This window comes from Pangasianodon hypophthalmus, chromosome 23, assembly GCF_027358585.1.
Source record: "Pangasianodon hypophthalmus isolate fPanHyp1 chromosome 23, fPanHyp1.pri, whole genome shotgun sequence".
Classification (NCBI taxonomy): domain Eukaryota; kingdom Metazoa; phylum Chordata; class Actinopteri; order Siluriformes; family Pangasiidae; genus Pangasianodon; species Pangasianodon hypophthalmus.
The window spans coordinates 13,234,161-13,252,334 of NC_069732.1; the positions used below are offsets into that span (position 1 = coordinate 13,234,161).

Here is an 18,174-nt window from a genome sequence, read left to right on the forward strand (position 1 = left end):
CATCATGCGTGCCTGTGGTGCTGCATCACATAAAACACCGGCTGGTTGAGCAGGAAAGCAGCAGGTAGGGTTGGGGTTGGGTTTGGGATGAGACTCAACGCAGTGCAAAGAAAAGAGCTGAAGCTGTCTAGAGTTGACACATGAATGTTACATTTGCATGCATATAATGTTTAAATGTCTACTCTTGCATAATATCACATAAAAACTCTCACAACTGTACCCGCTGGAGCATTACGTCCAAACGGTTCTGTGCAAGATACTTTAAAAATGCAAGTAGCTAAATCTAGCTACACTACAAATGACAATGCAAACGTATTTAAATCCTTCTTAAATTAAGGTCATATCTTCTAATCACATATAAACAGAAGCAAATAAAAAGAAATTACCCTATAAACTATTTGTTTTTCGTAAACAATTTCTTCCCATGAATAGCTGCTTACAATTTGTTTTCCCAAATAATTCGCTCAGTTGAGTAGCGAGTAACAAACACTCTGTTCTCATGAATAACTACTAACCTGCTTGAGTCATTTATCTTGTTTCCACCCAACAAACAAGAAGCAGCTGCATGCCATGTTGGAAAAATATATTATTTATGTTTTAAAAAAGGAAATATAGTGTCTGCTATTCACTAGATAGAACAGTTTATCAACTGAATAGAACAGCAACAGTTTTGTGTCATATATATCATACACATTTAAGAAGTTGATCGTCTGTACACTGGAACTAAAATACTACACAAAAATGCTGGAAAATTTGAAAGATTATTTGATTGAGGGCTGTCAGGATAAATATTTTTACAACACAGCTGTTAAATTATTGAATCTGATTGGTCAGTAGGTGTTGTAACTCAAGTCACAGCTTCATATCAAAGCGCTTGTTATAAAACATTAAGGTTTCCGAGGGACTTGCATGGCGGATGCTCAACGTAAGACTAATTATAAATGGATTAAAAAGTAAAATCATTTAAATAATATTGTCTAATTGTGGATATCATGAAGCTTTCTGTAAGAAGACATTTACTCAGCATTTATGTAAGGATCAGATCAGTGCTTTGTAACATTCAGATTAAAGCTGTTTTCCACCATGGAAGAGTCTTTAGGATGGAGGACTTTTCAGTTTGCAGTTTCTTAGTAACAAGCTGCATATATATCTTTTATTATTACTTATCATACTTACTGATTACTATAACTTTTTATAAAAAGAGAGGCTGGCGAGGGACGACTGTTTATAACTAATCCTAGGGTTAGTGTTTATAGCTAACCCTAAGTGACAACTTAGACTATAGATATTCTACAATATTAATTGTAACTGTATTTGGTTAAAGTATGTACATCATATACACAATAATTCATTGTACACTGATAAAGAAAAAAAACTTAATCATTAGCATAAAAAAGACTTCTGTTCTGTTATAGGAAAATAATCAACCGTGGGGTGGAAAGGACATCATACAACTCCATCATTAATTATTTTCCAAATGATACTTCCTTAAAGCATACAACAGCAGAATCACAATGGATAATTATTTAATCAAATTTTCTGTACTTTCTGGGTTGATAAAGGTGACACTGACCCCTAATACACATGTTAATGTTATGTGCAAGTATTCTGGCAGACAACCGTGAAGGTCCGCAGCACAGTGATGGCATATTAGCAAACTGGGAACTCTCTCGGCTGTGGATGGCAGCTATATAATAGTGATAATATAGAGAGTTATAATAATTCTCAGCCAAGTATGCAGCTGCTCTAGTTGGGCCAGTGGTAACTGAGGTGTGAGTAGGGTGAAAGTGAGGATGGTTCTCCTACCAGCTGGATGCAGACTCATAGCCTGGTCTGTGTGCTGCTAATTGGGATTCTGGCTGCTCGGGGCAGAGTATAAATGACTGGAAGGAGATGTAGAGAGGGTCAGATCAAGCTGTCAAACCATTATGTTGCGAGAGGAGGGATGTTGGATGTTGAGACCTATTGCTGGATGGAAGCAATTAGAGTGGGCTGCTCACATAATCAAATGCTCGTAATGGCTTTGCTCATAATTACATACCGATACAGCTGAACGTCTCCATGCACTGCGCACACACACACACACACACACAACACATGGCCACGCAGACACACAGTAGGTATGTGTTTATGTACTGTACACATGTAGCACACCTGTTTACTTGTATACATATCTGTTTGTGCATATTTGTGCATGTGAAACCATCGGAACACACAGAGAGAGGAAGCTGTTCTGACTCTTTGCCAGAAAAAACCCCACATGGTCCTGGAGGCACAGTGAACTCTGTGGGAAGTCAAGAAAACCCCTCAGGACACAGACAGAAAAGAAGGAAGAAGGAGAAAGAAAGAGAATCAGAAAGTAGACTATTGATTTCTCTTTCTCTGTTTCTCTCTCACTTCCGCGGTCTCTTTCTGGGTCACAGAGCCCATTGGGGGATTGGGAGGGACTGGGATGAGCCCAGTCTGCATTTTCCTTTTATGGGTCACAGACACTTAATGAAGGTCTAAGGAATGAGTGGTGATCGGGTGATTCTGTGTGTGTGACCACAATCTAACCTAGAAGAATGAAGTTGTAATGGAAACGTTATTGGTGGTATTGAGGGAATAGGGGAAGAGAAGCATGCAATATAGGCCACGGCTGAGCGCTGAACCTAACAGTCAGATCCCAACAGTATACCCACCAGTCTTTTGCTACTTTTCCAAATAGAGCTAGAACATTTCGCAGCACTGACAGCTATTTTACGTATATATCCCAACACATGCCTTAGACACCTCTTCACCAGGCACTTAAATAAGCAGTACATATTAAAAAATGTTTTCTTGCTGTACTGACTTCTCCCTAACAGGGTTTAGCTTGATGGTGTCCGAGAGCCTGACCTATTGATCTAGCATGAGCATATGCTTCTGATAGAAACTACAAAGCACATCTGGAAGTTTCTCTGGATAAGGGTGTCTGCTAAATGTAGATGTCACTTATTTATTGCAGCTAGAGATCTGGATCTAGTACTGGCCAAATCGTCACAATTATTTAGGTTCATTCAAATTAATGTTTTAAAGCAATTTACAAATGCTCTCATCAAGATTGATGTTGGTGATGTTCAGATGTACAGTGGGGTCCAAAAGATGGGGTCCTAGTAAAAATGCTTCCATTTTGCATTCTTTTCTAATTTAAGGCAACAATTTTCATTACAAATTATATTATTGATAACTTGATTTGACATCACACTAAAAAAAAAAAAAAACGAAATCGTTATCAAGAATTGTTTATAAATTAAAAAAAAAAAAAACAAGACTTTTTTTTTTTTTTTTTATGCAATATCACCCAGTCCTATCTGGATCTGAAACTAACTATATTGTAATAAATGTGAGATAATTTTTTTAACAGTTGAAAACATGTAGAGTATTTCAGAGCGCTATTTTATTACATAGTTCTAAAAGAGCACCAGACATGTCACATTATCAAGGTCTTCAGGAAAATGCTGTGAAGCTCAGTGAATCACACTGCTATGTACTGTAGAATGCATTGTAAATGTCACTAGCTCAGGTATAGTTTCCAGGATTGTGCTTTATGCCTTTATAATTAATTCCCCTTTGAAAATCCTCAAGGACAATGTGATGTATTGCTTCAAAACCTGGCTCAGAAAGAGTACAGACCTCGATGAACCTTGGCAAGAAGGTCCTTAAATCCTAATAACACTGTGATGAAAGCCTGGCTGCCTCTAGTACATATATTCATACCTATTTGGTTTGACCAGAGAATATGCGCATTTTCAACCTGCAGTCTCTGGTCAGAAGGAAGTGAACTGTCATCTCTATAAAAATGGCAGGAAACTTTTAATAATGTCCTGAACACACAGATCAATCAATTCCCTACTGAAATAACACACTGACCAGAACACTTGTACACAAGCCTAATTACCAAGAGAGTCACATCCTACTAAGAGGAGCAAACAACCAAGTTCAACAAAAGATAAAGCAAGCAGCTAGAGCCACTGCTTCCCTTCTCTTCCCAAAGGGCTTCTGGTCATCTTTAATCAAATACATCACCGTAACACTGTGCCTGTCTATATGGATTTCTGCATTAAAACCAAGCTGTCTAGAAAGGGACAGAAGGTGTTCTGTGAACTGTGGTTGTAGAAGTGCACTAGGGCTAGAACTAATGTCTGCTGTTGCGCTTTAAGCATGTAGCAATGCTTTGTGCACCCACGCAGAGCTACTGCAGACCACTGCCCACACTCGGAGCTCGCTTCATTTCTGCCTTGATTCGGTGCCAGCAACTTACTTTAGAGCTAATTTTTTTAAAAAGTGGATACAGGCAATTTCCCTTTCAGTGAGGTCTGAAATCACTGGTGGATTTGTCCATTTTAAGGAACTACCAGCGGTTACATGAATGATTTCTATTGTAACTTGGTGGTTATATTTTTGTAGGAAGAGCCACAAAACGAGGAAAACTGAACGATCGTCCAATCATCCAAGTGCAGTTTCATAAGTGGGTACAACAGAATGTCTAGACCTCTTCCTGTTCTTTAGAGTGTCTGCAAACAGACAATTGCTGGAATACTGTGTGTGTGTGTGTGTGTGTGTGTGTGTGTGTGTGTATGTGTGTGTGTGTGTGAGAGAGATACCTGAGCAGAAGGGCATTGGTGCACTCCAATGGCCATTGAGCTGGCAGGTTCGGGAGGATTCGCCCTTCAGCTGCCGGCCACCTGTACATGAGTAACGCACTGTGGAGCCAAAAGTGAACTTGTCTCCACTCAGTATTCCATTGGGAGGAGATCCGGGGTGTCCGCAGTCCACCACTGTTAAAAACACACACAAATACACGTGCGCACACAGGAAAAATATTCAGTGCTAAAATTTAATTACAGTACAAAGGGATTTCAAACTAAATTTATGTTTAATTACAGCCCAGTCGTGGCTCATATAACAATAAGTGAGGTGTTAATGTAGTTTGCTCTCAGAATGCTGCCATCATCAGATTGTGGACGTTTCTTCCTTTGTCATTTCCTTTGCCTATAAGAACTGCTTGGTAATAATGTGATTAAAAGTTAAAACTCAAAGCAAAAAAGTTTTAAATCAAAGCAAGTGTCCCTTAGAGTCCAATAATATTTTTTAACACATTACACACTAATTTAATACTGCAATATCTGTCAGCACTGCATCACGCTTGTTTCCATGGTGATTATGCTTCTTTTCTTCCTCCACTTTCACAATGCACTCTGCTTTCAGAACATTTTTTTTGAATGCAGAATGAGCTTTAGATTTATACAGTGTTGATGCCATTCTTGTTTAACATTAGGAGTTCCCTTCCTGTACACGCTACACTGAAGCCAGGAATAGATCAGAAACCAGTGATGGTATTACAAAATATTCCCTGGCAAACACAAACCTGTCAATGAATATGGACAAGAATGAAAATGTGGCCCTACCTCAGAGGTTTGGAGCACAGCCCTGTCTATGGGATGAGAGGATGGCTGTGACAGTAGGGAGTCTTGTCAGGGTAGAATGTGAGCTAAAGCAGCGTTCTTTCTGCAGCTGTCGTCAAGAGCGCCTCACTGAGCCGAATAGTGCTCGAGGATGTTTTGGCGTTTCACGGGATGTGCTCCCAATAAGCCAGGATCAGCCACGAACCTGGCATCGCTAATTAGTCTGCCTACAAAAGTGTGTGTTCCACCTGTCCCTCAATTAATGCACTGATCTAAAGCAGCGGGAGAGGGTCACTCAACTGTTTCGGCCTCCATTACAGGAATGAGACACTAATTAACAGCACAACGCTGCTGCCAAGTTTTGGTGTTCGAGACAAGGGGCCAAATGCGTCAGCAACTTACCAATGCATTCAGGCAGAGGCTTGTCCCATTGGCCAGTAGGCTGGCAGGTGAGGATAGGCGAGCCAAACAGGTAGTAGCCTGGGTTACAGTCATAAAAGACCACTGTGCCAAAGGTGAAGTTGCCATGCTCAATCTTGCTCTGCCTGATGGAGTTGGCTGGGATCCCAGGATCAGAGCAGTTGACCACTGAACACACGGAAGAAGAGAGGGAGAGAAAGGAGGAGGGAAAGAGGTGCATGTGTTATTTGGCAGAAACAATAAAGTATCTTTATTCTAATTAAATCCATGCGGTTTCTTTATTGAGAAATATTAACCATGTAAACTGTCTACTTTTTTTTTTTTTAAAGGAATTGTTACTGGACATCTGCATGTTCATGACTAAAAGACAGTTCTGTTAGTTGTTACTGAATTGCCACAGGAAGCAGGTGAGGAAATCTCTTTTGAGACATAGCACAGGTGCAAAACCGAAATGCAAAACTATAGAAGAGATCTATAGCCTTGATTCTGGCATGTGCTTCTCTCTCAGTAAACATTTCAGTCCCAAGCAACAGTGTATCTTCATGCAAACACAAGCACCATGGCACATGCCTTGTCAATCTGTAAAGCAGTAAAACTTCTGCATTTTTCAGCCTATAAACACATTCTCTGGTAAAAATTCTGCCAATCTTACCAAAATTGTATAATGTAGCACTGGCAAAGGTGCCACAGTGCCACAGCAACAAGGCTGCTCTACCTTACCCAGAATGCAGTGTATTTTAGCAGGTGTTGGTTCAGCCAAAGCTCCGTATGAATAGAAGACTTAACTTTTTTCCCCACCTTTACATGTTGGTGGTGGCTGGCTCCACTGGCGGTTGGCCTGGCACTGAGCCCGCACTGGGCCCTCCATCACATAGCCCGTGTTGCAGGAGAAGCTCACCACATCGTTCAAGTTAAAGCCGTTGCCTATGGTGCGTCCATAGATGGGGCTGCCTGGGTGCCCGCAACTGATGGCTGCAGAATAAAATGATTTTTCTTTTAAAAAAGGCAAATCAAATGGTATAGTGTTTGAGATGGGGTCAGGTTTCAGAAATCATGGTTGCTTCTCTGACTAATGTCCTACTTACAAAAACTAATGTATGGTTTCACTTCAACTTGGGTTGACACTTATGGAATCACGACTTTTCATTTTCTTTTTTTTTAATTTGTAAAACATTTTCGCAAACTATATTGATTTTTCCCCTGCTTCAGAGGAATATTCTGGGTATCTTCGAGAGGCGAATATTTATGCAAGCCACAGTATGGGCTCATTCACCTGTCCACAATCTAGTCCTAATAAAAATTAGCTATTGTACAAGACAATGATTCACCATGTGAAGTATAACAAAAGAACCAAATACATCTTTTCATCAAATACTGCTTTGTGTTTCAACAAAAAAAAGATCTCATATGAAGCCTATAGCCTACATAGACCAACACATGGCTGCCATACTAACGTAAAACTAAAAGCCGTTTGACTATACAGAACTTTCTGTTGAGAAGAATGACTATAGCACAAGCCATCCCTAGTATATCATGAAAAGCTCAAAGTACAAAATGTCTTCATCACTGTCTATTTTCTTGCCAGTGGGTGAAACCATAGGGAGCTGCTGAGTGAAGCTGAACAAATGGTTAACTGTATGGTGCTGGTGGGTGTGTACAAGGCAAATGGGCTGTTCATACACACTGCTGGTTAACTGTAGAGCCATGCCTTCAGGCAAGATGTCACTCTGATGTTAAGGTTGGCTTGACGCGCTAATTAGCCTTGTGTTCGTGTGCGTACAGTGTGAACTAATCTGAGACACATTTCATTTTGTTCAACAATCTGACACTGGCATGGAACAGATTCATTCAAAGATGTTATGTTATGTCGGTGAACATTGTAGATGGCTATGTTAAAGCAACATCTGATCTTCCTACTTGTTCCTAGGTACAATTCCTAAATACCAAACCTATGTTTATCATGACAATGTGGTTATTACTAAGCCTCTCATTTTCCCCAATATGGGTGAAGAGGAGCTCATACTGTGTGAGAATGGAGTCTTTTCTTTTTCACTCCACAAGGGGAGTTTTCATTCCTCTTGAAGGCTCTTCTCCCCTCATCACTCCTGCTTCTCTCTCGCTCTCATAAACAACCACAGTTCATTTGCATAATTACAGAAGTAATTTGTTTCTTTTTGCACGAAGGCAATTTTCCCTTCATTTGAGGAGCTTCCATGGACCAAAATTTCAAACAAAATCGCTGTGTGTTAAAATAGCAGAAAACTCAGCCTCTCCCATACACTCTTTCATATTGTCTCTATCTATCTATCTCACTTTCTCTCCCTCAACCTGATAATGATTATTGCTCTGCGTACATAGTTTGAAAAGGAAATCAGCCATTTGCACCAAGCTTAATATGCAAAATAAAGGAGAAATCCAAACCCCAAAAGTACCTATTTACTGAAAGGTCAGATCAGGAATCCTTGGTGTTAGCACCAGATTGTTTAATCTTATTCATTCTATTTTAAAGAAATAAAACTGAAGTCTATGCTCTACTTTGGACTTTGAAGAAGTGTAATTGCAGAGTGGATATCATTTTTCTCTTTATAAAATTGTGCCAATTCTCAGAAAAGGTTGAAAAATCATTGTTACAGACAAAATGGTACAATTAGCACTTGTAATTTTAATGCTAATTATGAAATGCTTCTAGGGGTTCAAAGGAAACAGTAAGCGAGGAGTAAAATATTATGGGATGTACGGTTATAGCAAAATAACCCAAGATGGAGTGGTGTGATGCGGCCTGACACAAGCAGAGTTACTGTTACTTCTCTGAAATGGATTATTTTACTACAACAACACATCCAGAAGCGTTTTATTCCACGTATACTACAGCGATTTGCCAGCAATTACAATTATTTTATTGTATTTTTATTTTTTTATTTAATGAACAAAACATCATACATTTTAACTGTTTATAGTTACATTTAATGTTAGAATGTCTGCAAGACAAGTTAGTTCCTGTTATCACTTACATTATTCATCATGTTACTGAGAAAGTGCAACTGGAAAGTGCAAACTCCTCAGTGCTGAAAGGTCTCCCATGGTGGAAAACTTACTGACTGTTACAAAGGGCTGACACTGGAGACTCCTTCCACTTCCATACATTTTAAATAAACATCACATAAAGCTTTATCATATCCACAATAATATGTTTTTCTTTGTCAAATAACAAGCTTTAAAAAATCCGTTACCATCTGTTACTATAGAAATGAGCATATTAATATATTAAAAGTGCGACATAAATTAGAATTAAATCAAATATATTGTAGAGGAATCGGACACTCATCAAGCGCTGAGATTATGTAGAAAAATGATATCTGTGACACCTATTTGCGATAAACAACTCAAAATTAAAACCAATAATCTTTTCAAACTCGTCCTCATGGTATAATATGTAATATTTAAATTACAGCTGGAACTACTGTTAGAGGCATGTTACTGAAAATTAATGAACACCTTCTGACTAATCAGATGCTGTGCTTTGGTATCAGATTTCTTTAAAAAGTTGAATTTTCTCTACATGTATTTTATGATACCACATTTGGCAAAAAATCCACCTTTGTTTTAATGATGAGACAGCACGCTCAATCAACTAATTTCTGAGTGCTTCTACAGAAAATAAACACTTCTAGCCTTTTACTGGATTTGCCAGGCAAAGTTTGTGGGATAGATGAGCGTATGATGAGATTGGATGGGGATAAATGAGATGAGTGTGGGCTCATTGTACCACTCTGCTTTGGAGCCAACAATAAATCATTAATTAAAATGCCCCTTGAGACGGGGAAGGCTCTTTTGTTCCCAGAGATTAGTGAATTCTCCAAATGCCAAGTGGGAGAGTGCTGAGCCAAAGCACTTCCCCTCAGTCAGCCGTGACACCGAGACGTGATGCAGGCTTTTCACTGCTGCCGAGTGCACTGTAGTGACAGCTCTTCACCTGTAGCAGCTCCAGCAAAAATACAGAACACTTTGATAACTTTGACTCAAACTTCTGATGACAACTGGCATAGCTATGGTACAGCTTACTTGATTTACTGTCACTGATACAAACCGAAATTCACAAAAATGAATGCTTTCAAGCTTGGATGCACAAGTGTATACATTTTTCAGGTTCTCGGAAAACAGCACATTGTCCCTCACTGATCATTTATGTTCAGAGCCCTGATGCTTCTTGGGATGTTTTACCATCACCTCATACAGCCCTTACAGCTCTGAACCCATACTCAAACACAGAGCACTCCACTGTTAGTAGAAAATGGACATTTTTTTTGGAGAAGCGAGCACACACTCACGGATACAGATGGGCAGCTGTCCGGACCAGTTGTGGTCTTGCTGGCAGATGCGCACTGAGGAGCCAATGAGCCGGAAGCCTGGGGAGCACTGGTATACCACCGTGTCCCTGTAGCCAAAATTCTCCCCGACCACCTGACCATTCACAATCTGCTCGGGCAGCCCACAGTGACCCGCTGCATGGGGAGACAGGATGACAGAAAAAGCCATTTAAAAAGAAAGAGTTTCATGGCACTGTTTAATTAAACAGTCAGATCTGAGGAGATGAACATTATTTTAATGTCAGAAACATTTAGAGAGATTACAGTCATTTGGAAGCAGGATCGCTTTTAGCTGTGGCTTTGAAAAAGGAACCTTTAAAGGAAGCTTAGATTAAAAAAGATGTTGGTATATATACTTTCTGGTGAAAAAAAGGTCGTACTTCTTTGCTGGAAAATGTTCAGTGGCTTATTCATAGCTCCTTGTAAAGAAGGTAAGAAACATTTTAAGCTTTTTCGTAGCCAGTGATTTAGACTTAGCTGATGCTTTTACTAGGTTAGAGGACACATACTGTATATAATAATCTTAGCACACGTTCTGAGCCACACATTAAGCTTGAATGCCAAATCAAATGAAAGTCTTTTCATGAACCTTGTGCACTTCTCTTCACGAACACTAGAGTCTGAAGAAAAGGTAGTGAATGTGGAAAAGGAGTGAAGGTGTCTACCTAGGCATCTTGTCTCTGTTCCGCTCCACAGGCCAGACGACAGGCACTCTCTCACAGTTGAGCCCACCAGCATGTAGCCAACCTCGCACGTAAAGATGGCTGTTGCCCCGAAGGTGGTCTGTGTCCCAATCTTCTGCCCGTTGGCAGGTGTGGGCAGGTCTCCACAGGAAATGACTTTGAAGGGAAGGAGAAAATTACATGGAAACAGACCAGGGTTAAAGGAAGAAGGGTTGCAAATCTGAGCAATCGCTTCATCAAGTTGCAATCAACCTTTTATGTGAAGTCACTGCCATACACACACCCCAGGAGTTTTATACATTTCCAAAATGAACTCTGGATTGGCATCAGTTACACTTCATGTAGTTCACTGTCTCGAATATAACTTTTTAAGATATGCTCAGAATTTTGACATGAATAATGACACTATTTCTCTGCCACTGATTAGGCCAGTGTTTGATTAGCATGAGTAGTGTCTTACTCTGACAGTGAGGCCGCTCGTTCCTCCAGCTCCACACCCCATTGGCCATGCACTGGATGTGGGCGGGTCCCAAGCGGTAGTAGCCAGGGTCACAGGTAAAGATGATTTTAGTCCTGTACTCATAATGTGAACCATTGACAATTCGCCACCGTCCATGCTCCAGAGAAAATGATCCAATGCTAGGGCAAACAACAACTAAAAGCCCAAACACACACACACACACACACACACACAAACACACACACACACACAAAACATCACAATTAGGAATACGCAGCCAACTGTAGACTCTAGCAACAAAACTTTTCCTAACAATCTGCATTATCCATTTCTGATTTCATTTCCATTTGATATCTATAACAAATAAGGATTTATTGTTGACAACAAAGCACAAAAATATAATATTTTTCAGCGGATAGCGCTGCCACCTCCCAGCTCCAGTCTCCCCGGTTCGATCTTGAGCTCGGGTTACTGTCTGTGTGAAAGTTTCTATTTTCTCCTTTCTGGTTTTCTCCCACCTCCCAAAAACATTCCAGTAGGACAAAGAACATTTGCTATGCTAAATTACCCTTTGATGTGAGTGAGTGTATAAATGTGTGTGCATAGTGCCCTGTGATAGACTGGCGTCCCATTCTATGTGTATTTCTGCCTCACGCCTGGAATCCCGGATAGGTTCCCGAGATAGGCTCTGTATTCACCGCAACCCTGACTGGGATAAATTGGTTACTGAAGATGAATGAATGAATAAAGAATGATTAGAATTGTAATTTGTAATTTAAGTTTATACCAAAAAACTTTAGCTGACCAATATATTGTCCTTTCAGTAGAAGCTGAGTCAACAATTACCAAAAAAAAAAACAGTCAAGACGAATTGTTATTTAAATGCTTTTTATTAACTGCTATGAAAAATGGACTGTCATGAAGAAATAGTCCATCACCTGGCGCCATACTGATTTTTCCCACATAATCAGCCCTCAGTGCTCTCCATAAAAGCTCTAAACCATAACACATTTGAAGGCTATTTCCTACACTTCAAAAATCAGCGTCCTCATTTTGCACCATTTTGTAATGGGGCCAAGGCATCTGTGCCCGAACTTTAATGGGTAATAACTTAATGTTTTGGCACTGAGAACATAATCAGCTCATAAATAAAGGAGAGGTGAAGCTGTAGTTACAGGGCTCTGTGTGTGTGGCAGGGGCTCTTTAATAGGCTATAAACACGTTCCTACGTGTGTGTGTGATTGTGTGAGGAAGAGTCTGATACCTGAGCAGCGAGGAATCTTGTTGTGGTTGCTCCAGGTGCCATCAGGCTGGCACACAGCGCTGGTCAGTTCCTTGGAGGAGAGCCGGTATCCATCATTGCAGAAGTAGGTCACGCGTGTTCCCACTGAGTAATCCACAGCCAGCATGCCCCCATTCACCGGAGCCTTGGGCACCCCACAGGACACAGCTACGAGGAAGGAAAGGCTTTAAACATTTAGTTCTCCTTAAGAGTTTGCTCAAACCGATATAAAAGGTCATGGTATTCGAGCTGTTGGTTGCTGCGCTATTGAAGCGTAAGCTACTCAGAAGTAATTCATTAGTTTTGCAGTTGATTTTAAATGGAGTGTGTGCAATGTTTTATGATGTGCAGATGAACAATAGCCTCTGCAAAAGGTCATTACCAAGATTAAAGAAGTAGCTGAAAAAAATCATACACAGAAGGGCATTAGGAAATCTTTTAAAGGAGCTTGAAAGTCCACAAAGCCAACGATTCGATCGGTTTCCTTTATTGTGCTGCTGTCCGGGCCTCGTCAAGCTCACCAGCAAATGGAAATTCTTATCTTGATTGCGCCTTTCTCCTTTTATATAGCTGCCACTGAAACATAAAGGGCATCAACCCATTGTAGGTTTTTTCTCACTCTGAATATGAAACATGATCTAAGCACAGACTCAGCATACAACACCTCTCTCTCTAGTTTTTCCACTGCTAAGAGTAATATTTAATCTAATATTGAAATACGAAACAAAGATCACTACATTTTCTCCTGTACTTTCACATCCTGATGAGGACCAGAGATGAGGCCTGTTTTGCTTTACTTTAGAAGAACAGAGGCAGCCAAAGAACCTGGAACACTTTGAAAGTCTACAGAGTCTTTTAAGTGTCACTTGGTGTTAGGATGTTCGCGCCGCATAAGCCGTAGCCTCAGAGGGCACAGAGCTGCTGCTGTCAAATTATTGCATGAGGGAGGTAGCCATGAGTGCACTGATTCAGAAACTATTTACACATGCGACACAGATCTGAGTGGATAGGTGGTGCAGTATAAATGACACAGATGGAGAAGAGAAGTCAGCAGATTAGTCATTAATGTGACAGATCAAACAGATCATAAATAAACCGCATCAGCCAGAGAGCAGCACGAGTAATTACTGCATCTGTGTCCATGACCATAAAAGCTTGTTAGAGAGGCTGGATTCTGAACACTGGAGACTGGAGGAGCTGCTGAATTAACACTTTGTGCCATTAAACACTCTTGTACTGGAGGAGTGACTGTATAGTATGTGTGAGTGATACATACTGGAAATGGAAATACTGAGATATTCAGAAATACTGGCTATATTTTCTTCTCACCATTTTCCAGTGAGGTTCAACATATTAATGAGAAATCCAACATGGAAGCAAAGCAGAGACAGCACACGCTGGACTCAAACTTCACTGCAGTCAAATCTTGTATCACTTTTTTGCACTCGATATTAAAAACTGAAACAATCGTCTTTTAAGCCCAAAATATTTAGTGTGATGGCTATATTCACCTCAGTTATTTGTTAGAATGCTATTGTGTCAGCTATTTTTTATAGTTATAACATTGTTAATGATAGATAATGCATTTGTTTTGCATATTTGCATAGTTTACTCATATTACTCAATTTACTCATATTACTCAATTTACTCATATTACTCAAAAGCCTTTATTTTTTATTTGCCATGACAAATTGTTAGTTAAAGTCTACTGCAAAGTCCAATGCAAAACAAATCTAACTGTGGACAAATATGTCTGCTCAAGGACTACAACTGTGATAAGGGGAAAACTGTATACATTTTAAGCTTTGCCTGCAAAGAAAGAAAGAAACCCCTAAAATAAAGTATATCATGGTAGTATTCATGTATTAAGGAATTTAAAATGCATTAAAACCCATACATTTATGTTCCTCTTGGTATTACGTTACATGTATTGTGATTTCTGTTTAGCCCATATGGAACAGTACTTAACAACAATGAAGGCACTGTGTAACCGTGTTCAGCTCTCACCCTGGCAGGCAGGTACCGGTGCATCCCATGTGTAGTAACCATAAGGAGTCTTCCTGCAGACAGCTGTGCTCTTGCCAATGAGGCGATAGCCGCGATCACAGGCCCAGCGAACCTGGCTGTTCAGATGCCCTCCTGTCTGACTGCTGATGGAGCCATGGAGCGGTGAATCAGGGGTGCTGCAGTACAGAGCTGCACATACACACACATACACACATGCAGACAGACAGAAAGCAAACCCCATCAGCTCCTTAATCACCACCTAGAAGAGACGCCCTTGCTCTGGGCTATCTCAGCATGCCTTCTGCCATGTGTTAGGGAACCATCACTTGGCTGCCTTTTTGGCAATCTGCTACTACTTCTCAAAGGCTGTCAGGACACAACAATATGAGAAATACTCATTATTTAAACATTCCTTTTAGCCAGCATCTTCCATGTAGAATTTATTATTCTTGCCAAATATTTTATAGCCATCTGGGGATATTACATTTCTCCCCAGTACTCATTCAGCATAAATAATATATAATTTATGGGCTTTGTTCAAGATGAATATGATGATGATGAAAGTACCATTTTAACCATGGCTCAAAGAGAAAAAAAAAAAATCCACAGTGCTGTATATAAGCTTATGTTTTTTTCTTATCTGAAAATATGCTGACCTTTTATATTCTATAATATTGGAATTACTGTTATAAAAACACACAACAATTTAGCCAATTACAAAAATACATCCCACATTATATTATATTTCCACTACCTGTCCAAGTGAAAAAATATATACTTAATTTTATTCAAAACATACTGAAATCTGTCCAAGTATTATCTATACTAACATTTTTGTTATTTTTTCAATTTATTTAACACTAAAATATATAACATGCTTGAAAGTAAACTTTGATCACACCTTAATTACTGTAACCTGTATTTAAACAAAATACTGTACATAAATTAGTATATATAATTATTACATAACTCAGAAATATACTTTTAGGTACAATTTAGTTTAATTTCATAAAATACACTTGTTAGATGCTGGTTTAAATACATTCCTAAAATATTTTTGCAAATTGTATTAAAAATAATTACTATATCAATGCACTTGAAGTGCACTAACAAAATTCCTACAAATGCTACACAAACATTTTACTTAAATATTAATACCACTGTTCCTAAAATATGGCTTTTTGTGACATAGAAACGATTTAGTTTGGGATCGGACTGTGTAATTAGCAACCAGAAGATCAGTAATGAGGACGTATGCACTTTTATACATGGATTATAGTATTATATCATATGGGTAATTACATTTGTGTGAACTGTTGGCTTTCCGATATGACTTTTCTTTCTGATTGTTTGTACTGAGTTGTATGTAATAACCTACATAATACGGTGATTTGGATGAACATGTTCTATATTACAGTAATTATATAAAGTTTACACTTTAAAGTAAGTGGACAGCAGCTGTATAGTTAGTATTTAGGTATTTTCACAATCGTATTGGAAAAAACAGCAGTCCATGCAAATTACCTGAGAAATAAAAAAATGCATTCTACGTATTGGTACAATGTATTATACCATATATTTCAGTTGAGCACTAAAAAAAAAAAAGCCAAAAAAATAAAGCAACTGTAACAAGTTTGTTTTTTCTTTATTATTTTCAGTGTGTCCAGTTCCAGACTGTCAGGATTTACTGTATATGTTGTACATGATCCAAAAACACTGTGCAACACTGCACTTGTGCAATTCCAAAAACTGTACACATAAATAGTTTATCTATGACTGCACAAGTATTAAAAACAATAGAAAGTGAGACCCACAAATATGATCTCTCAGCATCAATTACATGCAGTTCATGGATTTCCTCTTATCTGTAAGAACATAGCAAGCACTTCCATAAAATGACCTCAATTTCAGTCATGCAAAGCCGACATTCTCACTGACTTCACAGCACACAGACACCCATCTGCACCCACGCCCACTTAGATTTAATAATTGTGTGTGTTGCTGTAAAGAACAACCGTAGACAACAACCTTTAAATCAGAACTCTGCATTAAGAGGTTAGAGAGACCTGTTTTTGCGACTCACGATGAGTGCGCTATCCATCATCCATAAAACAACTAATAACAAGCTAGTGAGCAGCTCAGTTAACATGTGCGGTCACGTTTTAATTGACCCGGGTTTTAATAGACCATAAAACTCTTAACCTGACTGTCATGCCCTCATCAATCATGAAGCACATCTCAGTTAGATTATATGTGAGGGAACAGTTGTTATTAAAGGCAGCGATGAGGCTGTGTCTCTCCCTGCTCCGTAATTCCCTCTCCAGGGAAAGTCATCACAAGCTCAGGATGAACGGAAGTTCACCCAGAACCAGAGGCTTTAATCTTGGGATGAGCTGGACTGCTGACTCTACTACAACGAGCAGACACGTTAGTCCTGAAATAAAAGCGGTTCCTCTGACAGGAAAGACGGTGGAATGAGAGCGAGGGGGAGAGAGAGAGAGAGAGAGAGAGAGAGAGAAAGGTGTGTGGGGATCATAACAATTCAGAAGAGATTTGCTCAAAAGTCTTCTGCATACTTAAACATCTAAGACGATTATCTTCACATAAATCTCCAGAAAAGCTCTCTGGTGAAGCATTAATGTCTTTTCTTGTCATCGCCCTCCATGCTATGCGGTACCCTCTGTCTTTAACAGACCGCAATATCCGTGCTAGCCTTTATTAATCATTTAGGATGGATGCTCAGAAGTGTAACTGGGTTATGCAGAAAATTAAAGAAAAATAAACAAGGCTTCCAGACAGAAAACATTTCATCTTTTAAAAGTTGAAAAAGGACAGAGGACTTCATTTGTGTTTGAATACCGCTACTGTGAGGAAAAAAATGTTTTCTTTCAAAATATAACAGGTGGTGCCTTGACTAACTATATTATTAACTAACTACAGTAAAAAATACAACCCATTCCTTCATCATTAATCACTTAATATCCCAGGAAACACTGGCAAGTCCAGACTCATATTCCTCAATCTTGCAAACACTGTACATACTCATGGCTATTGTTTCACTGTATTTCCTGAAATATTTATAGTTATGAAATACTATGCTTCAAGATAAATAACTGAATAAGATTGTATGTATAACGTGGGTATTGAAGATGTCACCAAACATAACCTTCTATATTCACACCATCCTCAGCCCTGATTTCTTTGGTAACACTTTACAATAACAGTACATGAATAATCATGCACTAATACCTGAATTAATACTTAAATATAAACTAATGATGAGTTAAAACATGTACTAATCACAAACTAATGAAGAGCTAACCTTAACGTAGCGCTAACATTTTTGCGTCATTCTCTATCATTCTCAGACTAAAACACTGGAAAATAATCTTATAGAACACTGGTTTTAAATGTTATAAATGTTTTAAATAGATAATAATGTCTGCTAAATGAATAAAAGTTACCGTATTAATTTCACGTTTGTGGGCACAGGAGCAGAGCCCCGGGCCCTAGCTACCCAGAGCACCTA

At 39.1% G+C, this 18,174-nt stretch overlaps 1 protein-coding gene across 3 annotated transcripts in view; it reads right to left on the reverse strand.

Annotated features, from left to right (window-relative positions):
• Positions 1-18,174, reverse strand: part of csmd3b (CUB and Sushi multiple domains 3b) — a 407,371-nt gene that overhangs the window by 35,733 nt on the left and 353,464 nt on the right. For all 3 annotated transcript variants that reach the window (XM_053228561.1, XM_053228560.1, XM_026929912.3), the window contains exons 49-56: positions 14,646-14,834; positions 12,621-12,806; positions 11,357-11,551; positions 10,879-11,052; positions 10,175-10,348; positions 6,645-6,818; positions 5,829-6,014; positions 4,626-4,799 (exon numbers count right to left, since the gene is read on the reverse strand). In XM_053228561.1, the coding sequence (XP_053084536.1) occupies positions 4,626-4,799; positions 5,829-6,014; positions 6,645-6,818; positions 10,175-10,348; positions 10,879-11,052; positions 11,357-11,551; positions 12,621-12,806; positions 14,646-14,834 (1,452 nt within the window). The remainder of the gene's footprint in view (positions 1-4,625; positions 4,800-5,828; positions 6,015-6,644; positions 6,819-10,174; positions 10,349-10,878; positions 11,053-11,356; positions 11,552-12,620; positions 12,807-14,645; positions 14,835-18,174) is intronic.